This window comes from Phoca vitulina, unplaced genomic scaffold (genome assembly GCF_004348235.1).
Source record: "Phoca vitulina isolate PV1807 unplaced genomic scaffold, GSC_HSeal_1.0 scaffold9, whole genome shotgun sequence".
In the NCBI taxonomy this organism is placed as follows: domain Eukaryota; kingdom Metazoa; phylum Chordata; class Mammalia; order Carnivora; family Phocidae; genus Phoca; species Phoca vitulina.
Window position 1 is genome coordinate 51,682,466 of NW_022589712.1, and position 19,697 is coordinate 51,702,162.

Below are 19,697 nucleotides of genomic sequence, written 5' to 3' on the forward strand. Positions count from 1 at the left end.
AAATGAACACACGGAGGAAATATTTATGCTGTTGCCACCAGAGGCCTGAAATATTGTGCCTAATTTTCAATATGCAGGAGGGCTCTGTCGATGACCGATGTTCATCCACGGCACTCACATGAGGGGGACCTTATTAGGGCCAAAGTTTTGATAGGTCAAAATCTCTGACACTCAGCGAAGGCAGAGAGTCTAAATCCGGCTTCCCTACCTAAAAGCCCCACCTGGGCAACATGACACCATGCACACCAAAGTGACTATCAGCCACCATGAACAAGGCCATAGATCTGATCTGCTTTTATTAAACTGGTTGTCTGTGGAGCTCACAAGTTGGCTGGAGAGAAAGTTTGCTAGATCATTCGGTTTAGAGAGCTCATGACAGAGGCTCTCAGCTTTGTGCCTGTCCCAGCCTGTGAAGTCATTCCACAGGAAGACCTTGACAGAAATGCAGCCCTTTCACATCTGGAGTTAAAGGGGAAGGGAGAACAAAAGACTTCTTGGAGTGAGACAGAGTGTCACGGATGCTTTATTTACATGCGTCACCATCTCTTTTACAAACTAGATTATGGTTTTAAATGGAATACACAAGGCAATATCTACAAACACCAAGAAAAGTTAAGTACTGCATCTCTATTTCATTTGGAAAGGGGAAGATTCCCAAATCAAACTGGTTTTGATTCTTGAGAAGAGAGGTGGTAGAGTTAATTCATGGCAACATATGGTTGGACAAAATCCTCAGCAAGAATGCAATATGATAGTGTTCGCTTGGAAAGAAAGGATGAGGTGCTTCAAACCAAAGTACCAACTGCTGGACTCTTAGGTGTTTGAATATGGCCATGCACCATATTTAATTCTAGTTTGAATGGGGCATGAGCAAGAAATTGAAACAGGTAAGACAATTTTACAGATACTGTATACAGATTTTTTTTTCCATTCATGCAACTTTTTTTTCTTAAAAAAAGTTAAACATGTGAAGCCAAAACGCACAATATATTTTTTTAATATTAACTTATTTTTCTGGTCCTCCTTCACATCTGTTTACATTTCCTGTGTACATAATGTGCTAGGACAAGTATACGCGAGAAGACTGATTGCCAGGCAATGAGATAATTTTAGAGAAATAAGTGATCATACACATAGTTTTTTAAAAGCAGCCACACAAATAATTCTGGAGTGTGGCAGAGGCCTCAGAACCAATCATTCATCAAAGAAGAATACACACAAAATTAAACAAGAGGAAAATATTTCATTCATTCAAACTGCATAAAATGTTATCCACCAAAGATTTAGATCAAATAGGATATACTCTTTTCAGTTCCTTGGGCGTCTGCGTTAAGATCTCGTGTGCAGACAGGATTTCGCAAGGCCTTCACTATCCCCTCACTGCCCCTGCTGCCCCCAGTCTTCAGGACAGGCTGGCTTTTTCGTACCTCTTTGCCAGTGATTGCATTTCTACAAAAAACTCTGCTAAGTCAAAAAATACAACAGTATGCCTAATCATACATGTTCCCCAAATACATCAAGAAAAAGGAAATCAGAGTTAGAGCTATCAGGGTTTTGCTTCTGCGTTCAGAGAGAAAGGGTGACATTCCCATTTCCCTTTAGCAGCCCATGGCATTAGCACATGACACAGGACTGGCTGTCTGACCGCTTTACTCTTGACAGTCTCCCCAAGAGATTCCAACAGTCCTCTTTCCATAAGCGGGGTCCACTGGGTGTAGGCCAAGTCTGTCCCTACTGTCTTCAACAAGATCGGAAGCCACCTGAAAGGGCACCCTGAGACTGGGCAGAGCTGTCCTGAGCTGTGAGTCGTGAGGTCCTCCCCTCAGGGTGCTCAAGTGCCACACACAGAATACCCAAACTCAACACCACACACACACACACACACACACACACAGCCCATCTTGTATCACACGTGTGTGTTACAGTATCACTGTCCACTTGCACAATCCTCCCGTTAACAGGAAAGACAAACTTCTGAAATTTTTAAAAAATCTATGTTTCAGCAATCATCCTATTGCAGAGGATGCAATAAAGTAGATCGAGCTCAGCTTCATTCACAGTTAATGGGTGAGCTGAACCTGGCAGGCAGCTCTCACACCAGGACAGAGAAGGCTGATGATAAAGCTCTTTTCTAACTTTGGTACAAGGTATCTGGTGCTGGAGCCTGAAGAGAGAACAGAACCCAAGAGTGCATGTCATGTTTTCAACATTAGTTACTCTTCTAATTTCCCATTAAAAGTGGACGGCTCCCTAGAGCAGCTTATTTAGAGGCTGAAGATAACCTGGAATAGTTCTCATCAGGATGCAAACATTACAGCTGCCAGGCCCCTGGAGGCGAAGTATTCCACCCAGATGCTCCAGATCAGAAAACTTACTGTGAGGGACCCATGACAATGAGAACTCCACACGGCGGCCAACAGTTGGCCCTTCCTGAGAGCAGAGTCTCAGTGTAAGAGGCGGAGGTCTTAGGCTGCACCTCTGCCCTGTCTGGCCACCGCAGAACCTGGCGAGTGCGGGGGTGAGGGGTGGGGGGGGGGGGGTGTCGGGCCTCTGGGTGGACAGTCAGCCAGCAGTGGCCAAGGCTGAGAGTGGTGCTGCTGTGATCCTGGATGGGCCTAACTATTCCAGCTCCCTCCCAAAACTGACGCTGGCACTCAACTTTGTCCTGACCTCAGCTCTCCACAATGCTCTACAAGTAGATGCTATTTGCATTATTAAGAAACAAAAAACCCAACAAAGTCAAAGCACCCCTCCCCCTCCATTTTCCTGATGTGCTCTGTGGCTGCCCTGCTCTCAGACCTCCTCTGTCCCTCCCTCAGCTGTTTTCAATTAAATTATAATCTGGTTCTAGGACATTTTGTAAGACATTCTGCCTGAAATTTAACAAACACTGAGAAAAAAGGAGAATGAGATGCCACATGTCTGAAAAGAAGTCAACATTTTAAAGTTGAAACATATTTGAGAGTTGCTTTTCTTACTCCCAAAGTAGCTCCCAGGGTCTATAAAACTGCAAAGGCAAATTAGCTATTTTGTTAGTTTGCTGTTTTTTTGAGTTCAGGAGAGAAATTCTCAGGGCCCTCATGCTGTAAGCACTCCGGGTTCTCCTCGTATCTGACCTCCCTTCACCTTTCCCTCCCTGCGGCTGCTGCAGCTGAGTCCCATCGGCACCCCCACCAGGGCAGCATCACCTAGGAACCCAGACGGGCAGCCTCCTTTCAGTGATACTGGACAGTTCTTGCGTGCAGGGGACTACCAAAGAGTCAAGGAAGTGGCTAGCATTATTATAAAGAATACAGTAAGCAAAAGTCTGTCTCACTGACAAGCAGACCACGTGAATAGAATACATATTTTTAAAAATTATACATACTTTTAAAATGAAGATTATAAACGTGTAGCAGTTTAGAAAAGGCAATACGCTACAGGCCTACTATAACCACAATTGCATGACAATTTACAGATTCAGTAAAAGGCAGGGTGAAATCAACAGGGCCATCACTCAAACATGACAACCCAAGCGAGGCGGGAGAGATGTGTGACAATACCAAATGGAACTTTCATTATGCTAGGAGCTGTTATCACCACCATTATCACCCCCAGAGGAATTATGAAGTGAAGGTGCACAAGGGGTCCCCTGGTGGCCGGTGGTAGGTGCAGGGGTCGGGTGGCACGTCTGTGTTGGTGGGAGGGAGTCAGTGCCCACTGCACGGTGCAAGCGTCAGCGAGAACTCATGCAGGGAAGTCTGTGCTGAAATACTAGCCTGTATTCCTAACGTCCATGCAGAATGTTCCATTTTTGTACTGTACATGATAAAATTTATTTATACATTTATATACCTAATGCTTTTTATGCAAAGAAAAGAGTCTTCATATATCACTTTGGAGAAGTATGCATATGCTGTGCTAATCAGAGCTTCATTACACCAGTCTTTCATATGTACCTAAGGTGTTCCCAACTATTCTGCCTACCAAAGAGGGTAACTAATATAATCCCACTTTCCAGGTTCAACAGAAAGCACCTATACAGCACCATAACTTTTTGAAAACAAAACAAAATGAAATCCATAGAAGCAGAAAGGTGGAGGGAAAAAAAATGTCAAAACTGCCCTATCTTGTACTTCCATTGTGTCACTTGTACAATCACAATCTAAGCTTTTATATATATAGATTGTGTGTGTGTATATATATAAAAATCAGTTTGTATGCTATTGCCTCTCACTCATACATGTCTAGTAGATCCGATTATACACAGCAAGGCTGAAAATAATCAAGGGTATTTTAGGAAAATAGTGACTCTGGTTTGTACTTTTCACACATTTCTCACTATAGGCTTAATGCTCACCTGTAAGTTCATTTCTTCTGCAAAGCAAAACAGGACTACTTTTCTTTTTCTTTTCTCCTTAAAACTAAATCCTTTAGTGGCATTTGGCAATGAGTGGGCAGCTGAGCTGACTTCTTTCTTGAAAAGATCCTAATTTCTAACCAGCATACCATCACTATTCACTGCATCAGCTGAGGATAATGCCAGGAGACCAGAGGCCCGACTGCTCTGGCAACTGCAGACCAGGTGCTGGGGGTCTCTCCCCGCCCCCCCCAGGCCCCTCACTCAGAACGAAAACACACTGGGTCGCATGCAGCACTCCATTCGTTGGGCCTATGCAGGGGTCAGTCCTGGACTGGTGCGCACGGCAAACAGTTGTGCCATTGTTCAGGTTTTAGAAAAGCATAGTTTTCTACCAAACAAAAGAAGAAAGAAAATCCCCCTCTGGTTTATGTAATTTGTTAGTTTATGGAGTTCCAAGGGCTCAAATGCTTGTGATGCCCAAAGCTAGAAATAGTAACTGGTACAACATTTTCCTTCTGTTTTTAAATTTGCCAGGGGAAGGATGATTAACATTTTAACATAAAAATACTGCAAGTTAATGCATGTGAAAAACTCAGAAAGTCAAAGGAAAACAAACACAAAAATGACACTTAAAACATCCCATAAACCATCATGATATGAATACGCCACAGAATCGCCAACAGGAGCTCACGGTGTGCTCTGAACAAGGGTGGGTGGTGCTGACAGGGTGCTGTCCTTCGCTGGCAGGTGGCTCATCACCCTGTACAAGGAAGATTTTGCATACTTTATATAGAGAGTTCTGTTCCAAGGGTAAGTGCTTCACCCGGGGTAAGGGGCCTTTAACAGTCTCTGCTGGGTTAGGAAAATGGTGCGGGATTCACAAAGGTGTTAAGCTGTAAACGGTATCACTGTCCACTTGCTGAGAGCAGATTTGGCAAAGGGTTTCTCTGTAGGTCTTGTGTCAGTTTGAGGGTCTGCAGGAGGAGAAAAGAAAACCAAAGATGATTAAGGACATTCAAAAAGCAATTGTAGGCACCTCCGGGTCATACTTCACCAGCCTCCTGTCTCCTCACCTCACCTCCGAACTAAGGGTACTCACAGGAAAGCTGTTTTGCTACACTAGCTTCAAAGGTCTGAAAACCTAAGGACAAAGCATGGAGACTACTTACCGTATTTCTGGGCTTGATTACAAGATGCTCTCAAGTTGAAAAAGCCTAGAGGAAATGAGGTCATTCATCTTGGGAGGTTAAAAAGAAAGCAAGTTAGGGGTGTTTTAGTAGGCCCTTTCTTTTTTTTAATATCTCTAAGATTGATTGATTGACTGATTTGAGAGTGCGTGTGCACGCACACGTGATGGGTGAGAGGGGGCAGAGGGAGAAGAAAAGAAGTTGACTCCATGCTGAGTGCAGAGCCCAATGTAGGGCTCAATCTCATGACTCTGAGATCATGACCTGAGCTAAAACCAAGAGTCAGACGCTTAACTGACTGAGCCACCCAGGTGCCCCATTAGTCAGCCCTTTTAAGTAAGTTAAGTAAGTCAGGGTGCAGATGGGATTTTGCTCTAGACTTCTGGATTGAGGGGTATCCTGGGACATGGAACTTTCAAGCTGAAACAAGAAAAGTTGGTCACCCTAAGCAGACCAGCCTATGCCTTTCTGGTTCTCTCCCACTGGCTATATGGACTAACCGACCTTGTTTACCATCAATACCAGGGGAGTTGAAATGGCCATTTTCCACAAAGGCTTACTCAGTCTGCACTGCTGGATGGAGATCATCTTGACTTCCCTTGCTTTAATTAAAGGAGTAAGTTATCTCTAAATGGGATGTGTGGGAATTTTTTTTTTTTTAATATTAAAGGTCTGCAGAGAAAAAAATTATCTAACACACACATATGGCCAAGAAACCCTCCCACAAAACATCTCTTTAACAGTTAACAATTTATTATTATTTTGCCTTCAATAGTCTTCAATGGTGAGGCACAAAAGGGGTCCTCTCAGACCATCTGAATTTACATGTCTGAGCAGACTTCCTGAGACCTCTGAGCCCAGAAAAGTTAAAGGACTAAAAAAAGTATACTCACAGAGATGTAGCTAAAAGAATTAACAAAACAGGGGCGCCTGGGTGGCTCAGTCGTTAAGCGTCTGTCTTCGGCTCAGCTCATGATCCCAGGGTCCTGGGATCGAGCCCCGCATCGGGCTCCCTGCTCTGCGGGAAGCCTGCTTCTCCCTCTCCCACTCCCCCTGCTTGTGTTCCCTCTCTCGCTGTCTCTCTGTCAAATAAATAAAATCTTAAAAAAAATAAATAAAGGAATTAACAAAACAGACCTCAGGACGTAAGACCCTTGGTTTACGGAGACAGTGTCAGCCGTCACCACAGGGAAAAAATGGCTCTAGGCCAAGAAATGGATAGAGAAGTAGGAGGGAAGCAAGGTGAGTTCACACCATCTTCTCATCAGAGAAGGTAAGCAAGTCATGAAATGTGCACCAGTAAGCTCACATATACGTTACACATCTGCTTTCCACTCTTTAGACCAGATATTATCATAGGTTCATTTGGAATTTTCACAAATGTACTTACGACTTCAGTCTCTTCTATGGCTGGGCTGGCTGGCAATCTTACCTTTCACTACCAATATTCATAAAGACAGCAGGGCTTAGTATTGGTAATGATGCAGAACCATGGTCACAATTACCCTTGCTACAGCTCCAAACAGAAGCACTTAGGGGTTTTATCAGAGGCAGCAACAATAAAGAAGGAAAAAAGGCCCCTTGTCCCCCACCCATCCCCGGTATTTAATTTCCCCAGCTGATGGATTTTTTTTTGCTTTGTAAAGGTACCAGACAATATTATCCTGGACTTGTTGGCTTCAGAGCAAGAAAAAGCTAAAACAGGGGTGGCTGAGTTGGTTGAGCACCTGCCTTCGGCTTGGGTCATTATCTCAGGGTCCTGGGATCGAGTCCTGCATTGGGCTCCTTGCTCAGCGGGGCAACCTGGCTGGCTCAGTCAGTGGAGCATGTGACCCTTGATCTCGGGGTTGTGAGTTCAAGCTCCACACTGGGTGTAGAGGTTACTTAAAAAAAAAAAAAAAAAAAGGCAGCTAAAACAGATACCAGATCTAAGTATCTGTGAAGAATTTAGCCTCCTAGAGCCAGCCAGTGCTATTCTCGCTACTCTACCTGGAACCCCCGAGGAGTGAATGGATAAGGGTACAGACATGGTTCTTTAGAAGGGTATTCAGTTTTTTCCTTCCCAGTAACACTTAATAAACCACAATCTAACATCACTATGCGATTAGTCATCAAGGACTATACTCCCCAGGTGCCAAGAGAGAAGCTGTAAAGCACTACCTAATTCAGACCCCATCCTGGTTCCCTCCGGTATTAATTATTCAGCCATGGAAACCAGTGCATACTGGGAAGGTGACACACTTCATTCCCCAAGTACAGAGGCAGAGCATGCAGCCTGCTCCTATGCTGGAGCTGGGTCAGCATCGGAGGAAAGGAGGCAGAGGGCACCTATAACCCCCCACATGGCATCATTCTAAGCAGAACAGGGCATCAGCCCTGAAACCAGGGGCAGGAGGCCCACACTGAGCCAACAACAATCCCCAGGCCAAATAAACATTCCCTCATCAAAAGGCCCAGAATCTTCAGGGAACACCATCTTTCAAAAGGAGATGCACTGATCAGGACTCCTTCCATTTCTGCAGAATGAGCGTGGGGCCCCCTGTGGCACTAAGTCCCGGCACTCCCTGGGGGTCTCCCAGGCCATGCCTCTCAGCCTGCAAGGGAAACTTTGTGTGCTTAGAAGGGAGCCAGGAAAGGAGAGGCCCAGTTCCGAGGCAGCTCTGACAAGGACAAATGTAATGAGGAAATCCCACTCCACAGGACAGAAAGGTGACCTGTTTTCTCTGTGATAGAAAGCAAATACATTATAAAATATTGTAAAAATATAAAGAAATCAGATAAATGTTGAAGAGAAATACAAGCATTCTTCTTTAAAAGAAACACCAGAATCACCATTCACTAGGAAGACCTTATGATTAAAAAGAGTCACAAAGAACACAGCTCCTTATCTGCCTTAGATTTTTAGCCATTCTTTGGTGACTCTGTTTGCACATGTTTATCTGACTCCATCAATGACGGAAAGAATAGAGGGAGCACTTTAAATGATGACACCAGCTACTGAGCTGGGAATTTAATGATACTTAGGTTGGGTACAGGTGTGGTGGGTTTCAATGAAGCTCTCCCATTCTTTACATTGTTTAAAATAAGATGTTTAAGTATGCTGATGCTGATTCTAAGTTTAAGAACACATCAGATTTAAGCAAAACATTTGGAAGGAAAAGGAAGCATACAGCTGAAGGGAATTACAGCTATCACTTTGCAGTTACTAGGCAATAGGCCAACTAACAATAAATATGAAAGTGCCCTAAAAAAAAAAAAATGTTGTCCTGTCCCATCAGTGACTTTCATTAATGGGGAGACGGTCCCCTCTCTTCCCCCCTGTGCCCAATAAATAAGTTTGAAATCAGACTGTTGATACAAGGGAAATGAAATGGGGAAGCCAAATGATGAGACCTATTCTAAAAATATCTATGGATGCTGTCATCTGGTCTCTGGTGAGAGTAAGTCCCTCTATAATCTTGGCATCTGTAGGGAAGACAAGTTTCTGCCTAATTATCACCACTAAATCACATGATGTTCTAAGAAAGGGCAACGCCTCCAAAAAACTCTACACAAAACATAACAACCCCAATCAACTTTAATCTGGGAATAAAACATAAAAGTTCCTACTGCTGTCCTCCCACAACTTAACTCCACTGTGACAAACGTGGATTTCTCAGCAGTGTTTTTATCTTCTTGGCACAGAGGAAAGGAATAGGACCCTAATACCAAATATGACACAGAAGGAAAACAAGCCAGTAGCATGAAACTCTCACATCCACAAATCCATGAAGGTTATCCACTGCTTTCCTAGCTAAAACAAAAGATGTTTGGAAGACGACTGCCTGAAACACAAAATTAAAGTGAAACACCAATTTTCCTTACTCTTTAAACATAAAGATAATTTAGGCCAAACCTGCAATCCCCAGGACAAGCTGGGGACTAAATATGGAACATTTAGGACAGAAAAGGAAATGAATCAATGTTCACTCGATCTGACAGGGAAACCTCATGTGGAGTTCAGAGAACAGGTGTGGGCTTCAGACTATGAATGTTTCCACCCCTGAGGAGAGAGCAAAGAAATGCCTGCCTGCCACCATCCCTGCTTTGCTCCCAGAGGGATCTCCGGGACACCCAATCCATCACGAGCCACAACCATTTGCCACCATCCACCTAGGCTTTTGGAGCTGGTGTCACCCCAGGAAAAACGGCATTTCTGTGGATCTAATTCTGGAGCGCCAAAATGGCAGCAGTTCCCTTGGAGTCCATCTTCACAGCCAAAACATGGAACAGCTCAAGAAAACACCTAATGGGTACACCACTTCAGCTTAATTTGGTAATTTTTCAGTATCTCCCAGGTTGGAACGGGAGACAAAGACTTACAGAAGCACGGGAAAGCCAGCCCAGTGGTCACTGTGGCAGCAGGCGCCTGACAGATGAAAATCTAGCTCTCGGCCTGCAATGCTGGCCAAACAGTGCCATCCTCCAGGACTGCCAGAGAAGGGGAATGAGGTGGTGCAGCTCTATAAAAATACATTTTGACAAATGCTGTCAACTTGCCACTTTAGATACGGAATAGTTGATGAGGGAAACAGGATAGGTATGGAGGTTTTGGCCAGGCTGGAAGCCAAATTTGTATTCAGTTTGAGGAGCCTCAGTAAAGGAAAGTCAAGTTTCTAGGAAATGTAGTCCATAGGCACAGATGCCTTTTTTTTAAAGGTTTATTTGAGAGAGAGAGAATGTGCGCACACGTGTGCACGCGGGAGTGGGCGGGTTGGGGTGGGGGGAGGCAGAAAGAGAAGGAGAGAAATCTCAAGCCAACTCCCCTCTGAGCTCGGAGCCTGACACAGGGCTCGGTCTCACAACCCTGAGCTCATGACCTGACCCAAAATCAAGAGTCAGATGCTCAACTGAATGAGCCACCCAGGTGCCCCTCAACTAATAAGATTTTTAAAAATTAATTTAAAAACTTAAAAAAGTATTTAATATTTACCTTCTCCCATCTTTTCTGTATATCCTACCATACACATCCTTTATTACAAGGACCAAAATTAACAGTCTTGCTACTCTTAACTCTCAGATTGCTATCACTGCTTTAGTGATTCACCACTTACAAACAAGAGGGAACTGTACAGGAAGAAATGTGTAGAGCCATAAACCGTGACCCGAATATCACATGTTTATGTTTGCCTGTGTGACTCTTCACTGCATTTACTGGCGGGGGGAGGAGATGATTGCGAGTGCGCAGCCACCTCCTCAGGCTGGGGACGCACTGCATCCCTGGGACTTGGGACTGCAAGTGTAGGTCTAGTGTGCCAGCCCATCTAAGGGCTCCACAACCAGCTACAGAAGAAAAGGGTCTCCAAAGTCTTCTTTTCCTGCTTTAGATATACAGGGTTTTGAAGACCATCTAATTTTTCCACAAGTGATTCTGAAACTGAAAACACAGAATCAGCTGTTTTAGTTCCACAAATAGACCAAACCACTCATCCACCTGTAAGGTAAGACCAGGACATGCAGGTGACTCAGGTGGTGGCCAAGAAGCAACAATTCTACCAGTGCAGCAGAAGAAGGAAACCAAGAAGGGAACTGAAAGGAGGGTCTCAGGGGTGGCTCCAAGACTGACAAAGGACCGCCCTGAGCAGCCTGGCCAGGAGTGCAGACTCCAGGAGTGAGGTATGGGAGGCCCTCATGTCCCTGCTCAGCCTGGTTAAGCGCCTGGAGCTCCCTTCCATGGGGTCCCCTAGCCCAGCCAGCAGGCGACCTGAACTGAACGAGCTGGACAGAGAGTGCTTTGGCTTGAGGCATTCAGGCAGCAGGCATAAGGGACACCTTCTACCATATCTGTAGGTATGTTGGGCTGTATTGCTTTCTGATCATTTCTGAACATACAAATGACCAATCAAAGTTCCAATTAATTACAGTGGCAACATATACATGGAGACCCACTGGAAATTAATTTAAAATTTCAACCTCAGAACCTCTGGCCTTCTCTTCTTGGCCATTAAATTTCCTTAAGGAGTCAAACACTCCACACAGACATGAATACTTAAAAAAAAAAAAAAGAAAGAAAGAAAGAAAATCTTATGATCCAGACTTCTTTCATCAGAGAGAAAGAGACAGAGGAAGAAGGGGAGGGGAGGAGGGAGAGAGAAGACATCCTGATACGCAAACCTTCAATCAAACCAAGACTGGCAATTAACGTTTTATCCTCCGGAAACACTGGGATTACCTTCTGAGGCTTCCATGACTAAGTAATTCTCGTTTAATAAATGAATATCATAGATTTTAGCCAAAAAGAGGTTATTAAAAAGAACAGGAAATCTAGAATTATAGAGTACGGTCCACATCTATTACTGGGGAAGAAAAGCAAAGCACAAGAGCTGCACCCAAGCGCGCAGTTCTGCAGGAAGTGGACCGTTTCAGTTCCAAGGCTGGTCCTGCTTCTTTGGGAGGAGAGCTCCTGGGGAAGAACAGCCCATTTTCTCTGGGTTTTCACTGAACTTACAGTTGGAAGAGATCTTAAGGGCACAGTGACCACATGTTCTGAATCCCAAACTGTGTCACATTAGCCAGTAAGGGGGTAAACCACCGGCCCCAGGGGTGGGGGTGTCCATGGCCAGATCACTGCCAGCACCAGGCTATTTATTGTGTGGCAACTTTCAGCTCTCAAGAGAGCCCTAGGGGGGCTGGAACAGCTCTTTATTTCTCTGCTTTATTTCTGCGGCTTGGGATGGGCTGGCAGTGAGAAGGGCAAGATCAGATTTCTAGGCTCCCTACCAGCAGGAAGAGGCTACACTAAAAGGGAGCAGAGAAGGGGCAGGGGGAGGCTGTTCCCTCCGCAAAGTGCTACCAGCCTTTTGGGTACTGACTGACACCCCAAGGAAAGCTGAAGCCAGACAGCTAGGACTTCTCAGGCAATCCTTTAAAGATGCTAAGGGAATACTCTGGATACCACACACAAACCTCCTCATTCCATCTATGTCAGAAGTGCCCTGTTCGTGAAACAATAGTTTCTCTCATGGGTACCTCCAAATTGGTAGGCAGGACTTCTAGGGGGCATCCAAAGTTTCACACAACAGCCAACCGCTATACCTTTTTAATAAAAAGAAACCAGACTCATTCTAGTTTATTGAGGAAAGTACTTGTTCTTTCTGCCAACAGTGTAAGATTGGCTTGGCTGCCTCCCTGATTCTGTATTAACCTCTGGAGCCACTGTCAGTAACAATAAACATTAAGTAGCTCTTTAAAAGTTGCCAAAGGACATTAACCCATATAAGAGCTCTGTGGGGTAGGTCTCCATTTTAACCCCATTTCACAGATAAGTAAACTGAGACTGAGGGAGATGAGTGACTTAACTCTGACACATAGCCATGAAAATGGCAGCCTTCTGCTACAAAATCCCACAGCTCCTCTGCCCTACCACACAGATGATACTTAACTTGGAGTGGGTTGTAGGGCAGGCTTTTTAAACCCACGGTTCCCACCACAGCAGAACCCCAGTGACAGCGAGCTGAAGTGAGTGGCTGGTTCATGTCTTTAGGGGTTTCCTTAGAACATGGGTCCTATGGTTTCTTGATCAAAAAGGATTTGACTCAAGATATCAAATAAATTTAGGAAATATTGCAATCCTATACTAGAAGGTTCATAACATGTATTAATTTTAAGGCTCTGAGAAGCCCGACTGGCAACAACCCTATTTCACTTTGTTTAACATGGTATTCCTCAAACTTATTTGACCACAGAATGCATTTTCAAAACAATGAATCATGGAACACTATATCAAAAACTAATGATGTACTGTATGGTGATTAACATAACATAAAATAAAATAAAATTTAAAAAAGAATGCATTTTCTACTTAATACCCATAATACCTTGAGGATCTAGTATTCTGTGGAACACTGAGAAACACTTATGGGACCTCTAAATATCAGAAGTGTCACACTAATTTTCAAAAAATTTTAATTAATTTTAGTTTTTCGAACTTTAAACTTCAAAACAATTTGGAAGATGGGGGAAAGCAATGTTTTTACATCAAACGAACACATCCACAAAACCAGGGTGAAGTGGATGATGTCTCTTATGAGGTGGGGAATCTCCACTTGGAATGAAAATCCAGTGTTAGAACATGCATCACCAAGTCAGGAAAAGCAAGCAGTCCGCAAACATCCTTCCATCTGCCCCAGGAACAAGGCGGAACCCTAGCCCATCTCTCCACTGACAGCACAGAGGTAGATCCCGACAAGCCCCTTTCTCCCATCTCTATAAAGAAAGGGCAGACTGTGAGAAGCACAGGTGGCACCTGGGGGAAGACTTTACTTGAGAAAACGTTATTTATGAGATGCTGAATATTGAGCATTATGAACCCTGGAAAAAGAAGCATTTAACGGAAGCTTAAAGTTTACAAGAATTCCCAGTAGTAATTCAGGTGATTTTCACCCCATTTATTCATGCTCCATATAAGCTCTGTGGCCAAAGAGACCTTGCAGAAAGCCATTTATAAATGCAACTGCTTGAAGTGAGAGTCACTCAGGCTCTGTCCCTGTGCCCCAGAGGAGCAGCCTCAGTGCTGGATATCACTGCTTTCTAGGGAAAAGAATGTGTGTAAGGAGTGTACCAGCCTCTGCATAGAAAACCCCTTCACAGCTGTTGTCAATTTTCCTTTACTGTTGTCAACACTAAAAAGATCCGGACAGCCATTCTCAACGAATGACAGTTCAGACTTCAGGCTTTTTTAAGGTAAGAAAGAATAAAGATCCCTGCAAATGCAGAATTCTTGAGACGGCATATTGTAACCACAGACTAAGACTACAGCCCCAAGTGCAAGTAACAGAGTATATTCTCCATGCAATACTTACAGATTCATACTTATCATACGTTACACTGCGTAACACAGAAATATCTACAACAAGAAAAAAACATGATACAAATAGCCTACATTGCCTGTATTTGGTTAGAATTAGTCCTATTCCCCAGCATGAATACATAACAGAATCAGAGCATTCAGATATCAGTTCAACAAGTATCAAAAATTTGCTCCTTTTGGAAAGTAGCCTAAACATAAACTCCATAACATAAATGGCCTCCAACACTAGATCCTGACATTCCCACACTAGTACACCAGTTTCTTTATAATTCTGTACCATCACGTATCTCTTACTAGGGCCACTTCACAGACAGAATGTTAGGTTTCGGGTTTAAAATTACATCTACTATGCACTTTTGAAACTCTATGATTCTATCCTCATCTGACAGATGAGAAGCCTACTATTGTGAGAGACTCACTGGTGATGTGCAGAAGCAGGGAGAGAACTATACCTCCGCTCTCCAGCTGGGCCTTTTCTGGTTGATGTCTTCCAATCTTTATCGCAAAGTAGTTTAAAACTAAATACGGGGCTGCTCCCTAATGGGGTCTCCAAATGCCAAAAAGATGAAGATGAATGAAAGAACTTGTGAACTTAGGCATCTTTTGACCTCAAAACAACAGTGAGACTGAGGCTGCCCGCCCTCTGAGGAGACACACATCAGACACAGGAGGGCTTGCTGGGAGCTTGGCCTTGCAACAACACCAGCTCACAACATCTCTGCTGCCAACTTGCAAGTATGTGCACCAGGCTGTAGGAGAGAAGACAGTGCCCTTCACACCCCAGTAGCTGGCACTCATAAAAAGGTATGGTTATTTTTTTTTCTTTTCCACATAGGTCAAAGGATTTTACACATGGTCTAAGATGAATGACGTGTGTGAAACACCCAGCCCTCCAGAGGAGCACCTCTCCACAGCTCTCTAGCAAGACTGTCTATCAACTGGACAGAGCTGCTCCATTAACTCCACAACCAGAGGGCTCTAATTTAGGGTCACATGACCTTCTGTTAGGCCAGGAAGTGAGTCTGGAGAATACCATGACTACTAGTGAGAAAAAAAAAAAGCCAAACCAAAAATGTCTTGGGAAGCTGGGGTGCTCAATTTGGGAGAAGGGAGGTCTGAGGTGGTGACCTCAGGCCGGTTTTGCAAATTTAGGAGAGTCACAAGTTTAAAAGTAAAGAATATACTTCAGGACATTTGTGCTCCTGGCTGGTTAGAGGAGTAATTCATTCCAAAGCAATATGGAAATCCTAAACTCAGACACCAGACTCCCTCAAAGCCCCTGTCGTCTTTAGGATGTTTCTTCTCTTGCTCTGATCACACTGAGCTGGTTTACCTTCAGGAAATTTTGGTGACTTTTCATTCTTAAATGAAGAAATATCTTCTCAAAACAATCTCCCCAAAATGTTCTGAGAACATTAGGGCATAATAATAAAATGCATTATCCCAAAAGTAGTTCTTTATCATCCAAATAATAATTCATTAAATATGCCTTAAAATGTATTTACATCTCCCTCAAAATATTTTTATATAATCTTTCAGAAGTATACATACACAAGAAAGGTCTGCTATTGCACTACATTGAAAAAGTAGGTAAGAATTGATAGTACGTTTCCTTCTGAACTACCTCTTCTCAATGAATTAGAAAGTAGCCTCCTTACAACTACACCAAAATTAAAACTTACTTGGGTCATTAGAAGCCACAATCACATTCCACTTCTTAAAGGAAGACAAACTATTTATTCTTCTAAAAGCCAAATATCTATATTTCTCAAGGCCACTCTTCACCAGTCTGAGTTCTGGTATGGGACTGAACTGGCTGGCATGCAAGCGTGTCACCCTATTTAGCTTCCATTACAGTCTTTTTACCATCTCAAGGGCTATTAAGTGACTGAAAACAGATGTCTGAGTTCCATTAGGGGCCTGCTTATGCCTGGGAAGCTGAGAAGCTTTAGCATCACAACACTCTTGACATTCCCCTTTCTACAACTACCCCGTGAACTGCACTGAGCTCACCATAGGAGACCCTTGTAATTCCTTCCCAGGGGCAGAGGGTTAAACAAGGCTCAGGTTTTAATGGCTTTGAATCCCATTTCCCCTTTACACCATTTAAAGAAGGATATAAGAGGCTTGCCGAGATGTTTTTAAAAGAGGAGCTGGGGCACAGAACAGAGTCTTTGAACATGGGTAAGGTCTGGGGGTACGAACCTGTCAGAATACCCCAGTGCTCACCTTACTTCTTAAGGAGAGTTTCAGGGCAAGCCTGTGTATTATCTGCTCCACTGGCTCCAGTTCAGAGCGCTTCCTATTTTTTTCTACCTAGAGAAAATTAGGGAAAACTATCACAGTTCAAGACATTCAAGAAAGACGGATTCTGGGTCCAGCTGTGTGACCTTTGGCAAACTACTTAACCTCTCTGGGCTCCCTGCTTACTCATCTGTCAGTCAGTTATGTTTACCTAATTACACTATACATATTTCAGCCCACTGCAGTTTTACAAAGCACTTTCACATACTTCAGTGCATTTGATTCTTATAATAACCCCAAGAAGTGACAAGGGGGTGATTATTCTCATTTTATAAAACTGGAAATTGAGGCTCAGAGGCTAAGTGACACACTCCTGATAGCAGCCAGAAAGTAGCAGAAGTGGAACTGAACCCTTGATTTCTGATTCCAGTAAAGTATTTTTCTTATCACATCATGTGTGATCTTTCTGGTTCCAACAGTATTAAAATGCCACAATTTAGAAAATCTCTGCTCCCATTCCCAACCCATGTCACTGTTTGGAACCTGACCTCACTTAGACTTCGGGGAACAAGAAGCACATGAGCAACTGCTCTCTTTCTCTCTCACATAAAAACTGTTTTCAATTTAATTCTTTTGCTCTTTTAAATGTGTAAAAGCTGAACACTAACCAATAAAGACAATTAGTACTATGGTGAAGAATCTAACAGATCTTGCTTTTGGTGGAAATAGTCATGCATGAAGGAGTCCAGAATATATATTCTACAGTTAAATTAGAAGTACCTGCAAATTGTTACTTTACTGGAAAAAGATGAAGAAACCATAACATCGAAGATCGACAATGGTAATGGTGGACTTGAGAGGCTAAGAAGGTCCTCTGGTTGGGTCCTTAACTTTGAAGTTTGTGTGACCTAAGGTCCCCCTCCCTCCCCTTCCATTCTATCCTCATCCATCCATCAAGTAGGGAGACCTGTGTCATGGGTAAGCGAGGGTGACTGGATACAAAGAAGAATGAAATCTCTGAATGTGTGTATGTTCTTTTTACTCGCAGTAAAATTCCTGAGCTGTCAGCAAATTGTGGGGAGGGGCACCTGATGGCCCTGTTTGACGTGGAGATGAAATGGCTGGGAGCCACGTTACTGTGTACCACTGCTCCGTGGTTCTCAATTTCTCAATGTGGAGTAAAGTTCAAAGTAAATAAAAGTCAGCCTCCCCCCCCCCATCATCCCCACTTTGTTATTAAATGCCATAGCATTGGGCACTGACCTGCTTTGCCCACTTCCCCTTTCCTCAGTGATCCTTCAGCCTGGCACCCAGCTCTGAGATGAGGCCTGCTTAGCACCAGTGAAGTTCCCCACGTTCAAACCAACAACATTCTGTGTGGAGATGAGGGAATCAAAATTAAAATCCAACCCATCAGCATCCATGAGTTCGCTACGGATAATGGACTCCATGTCACATTCCAAGCTCCCATTGAACATGTCCAGGTCCAAGTCGCTGGGGAACTTCTCATGGCCCATGACGGGAAGGTTTGCACTAGTTGAGTACAAGGAGGAGCCTGAGAGAGAGTCCGAGAGGGTTTGCATAGACTGGCTGACAGAAGACTGTTGCTGGTGTTTAACTGACCCAAGGCTGCTGGAGTCGCTCAAGCCCATGTTGCTGACAGAATTCGACAAGGCACGGCTGCCACCGAGAGCGCCCTGGGTTTGGTGCTGGTGGTGGAGCAAGTTCTGATTGACCAAACTCCCCTGGTTAGGCTGGGCGGCAAAGGACATCATTGGGTCATTTCGAAGCATCACGTTCCGGCGGGAGTTCTGGGCAGACACAGCGGTGCTGGCCTGAGACATCAAGGGGTCCGACTGGGTCATCATGACATCGCTGTGGCTGAGTGAGTCTGAAGTGAGCAGGTCCTGGAGTGTCTGGTTGCCATAGTGTGACATGGAAGAGAAGGTAGCTGGCTTGTTCTCTTGGATGGTCTGCATGGGAGACTGGCGCAGGGAATTCAGAGACGAGGGTCCAAACACTGTGCTGTTAAAGGAGCCAGTTGGAGAACCCAGGCCAGAGCCCTTGGTAGTATATGGGAAGCTAGAGCTCCGCTGCATGAGCCCTCCAGTGGGCGATGGCTGGGATGATGGGAGGGTGATGTTATCCAGCAGGTCATCCATGAGGTTGTCAGACAGGCCATCATTCAGATTCATGGTGCCCGCCATGTCGGTCAGCCGTGGTAGCTCCACCGTGCATGGCTTACTTACAGAGGGTGAGAGGCTAGCGGAGCTGCTGTAGAGCATGGGGGAGAGTGGTGCATCATCATCCTGGACGTCATCCAACTCTGTGCTCGCCAAGATGGGTGACAGGCGGCCGCTGACGGTGCTGGCATTGGAATTGGTGCGTGAGCGGAAGTCCGTCCACGCATCCAGCTCATCACTGCTGCGTGACGTGGGGCTGCCAGGCCACTTGGTGAGCTGGGAGGGACTGTCATCTGCTGACTCAGGGGCTGTCTGCAGGGCTGCCTTCTTCTTGGCTGCACGGCCACGGCTCTTGGTATACTTGTTGCTGTTGTCCATGGACACAGCCCGCCGCCGGGGTGCCTTCCCGCTCTTTCCCCCATCAGGGTTGATGATCCACCAAGAGCTCTTGCCGGTCCCCTCATTCTGGACCCGCATGAACCGGCTGTGCAGTGATAGGTTGTGCCGGATAGAGTTCTGCAGAGAGAAAGGAAAATGCAGAATATGAGACAAAAGGGTCCAAAACTTAGGCACCCAGAAGAGGTAGTTAATCAGACTCATTTCGGGGCTGGGGGACTCCTTAACTTTGGAGGTTTAAAAAAAAAAAAAAAGACAAACATTTGTATGATATGCCCCCCCACCCAGGTTGGAATTCAATGACAACACTGTAAATGGCCAAGTTTAGTATTTAGGAGGTGGGAGATGGTTTCATATCCAGGAGATGCTGGACATGTGTAAAGCTCAATGATGTTGTTTTCCCCAAACTCCTAAATTTTGTTGTCCCTTCTATAATTCTATTTCCTATACTGAAGTTCACACTTATAATTTATTACCACAGCACTCCCTCCCTGCAC

At 44.5% G+C, this 19,697-nt stretch overlaps 1 protein-coding gene across 3 annotated transcripts in view; it reads right to left on the bottom strand.

Moving 5' to 3' along the window:
- Window positions 1-505: 505 nt before the first annotated feature.
- FOXO3 (forkhead box O3) overlaps window positions 506-19,697 on the bottom strand; it is a 125,120-nt gene continuing 105,928 nt past the window's right edge. For all 3 annotated transcript variants that reach the window (XM_032408118.1, XM_032408116.1, XM_032408117.1), the window contains exons 3-4: window positions 17,885-19,320; window positions 506-5,316 (exon numbers count right to left, since the gene is read on the bottom strand). In XM_032408118.1, the coding sequence (XP_032264009.1) occupies window positions 17,920-19,320 (1,401 nt within the window). In that variant the 3' untranslated portion in view covers window positions 506-5,316; window positions 17,885-17,919. The remainder of the gene's footprint in view (window positions 5,317-17,884; window positions 19,321-19,697) is intronic.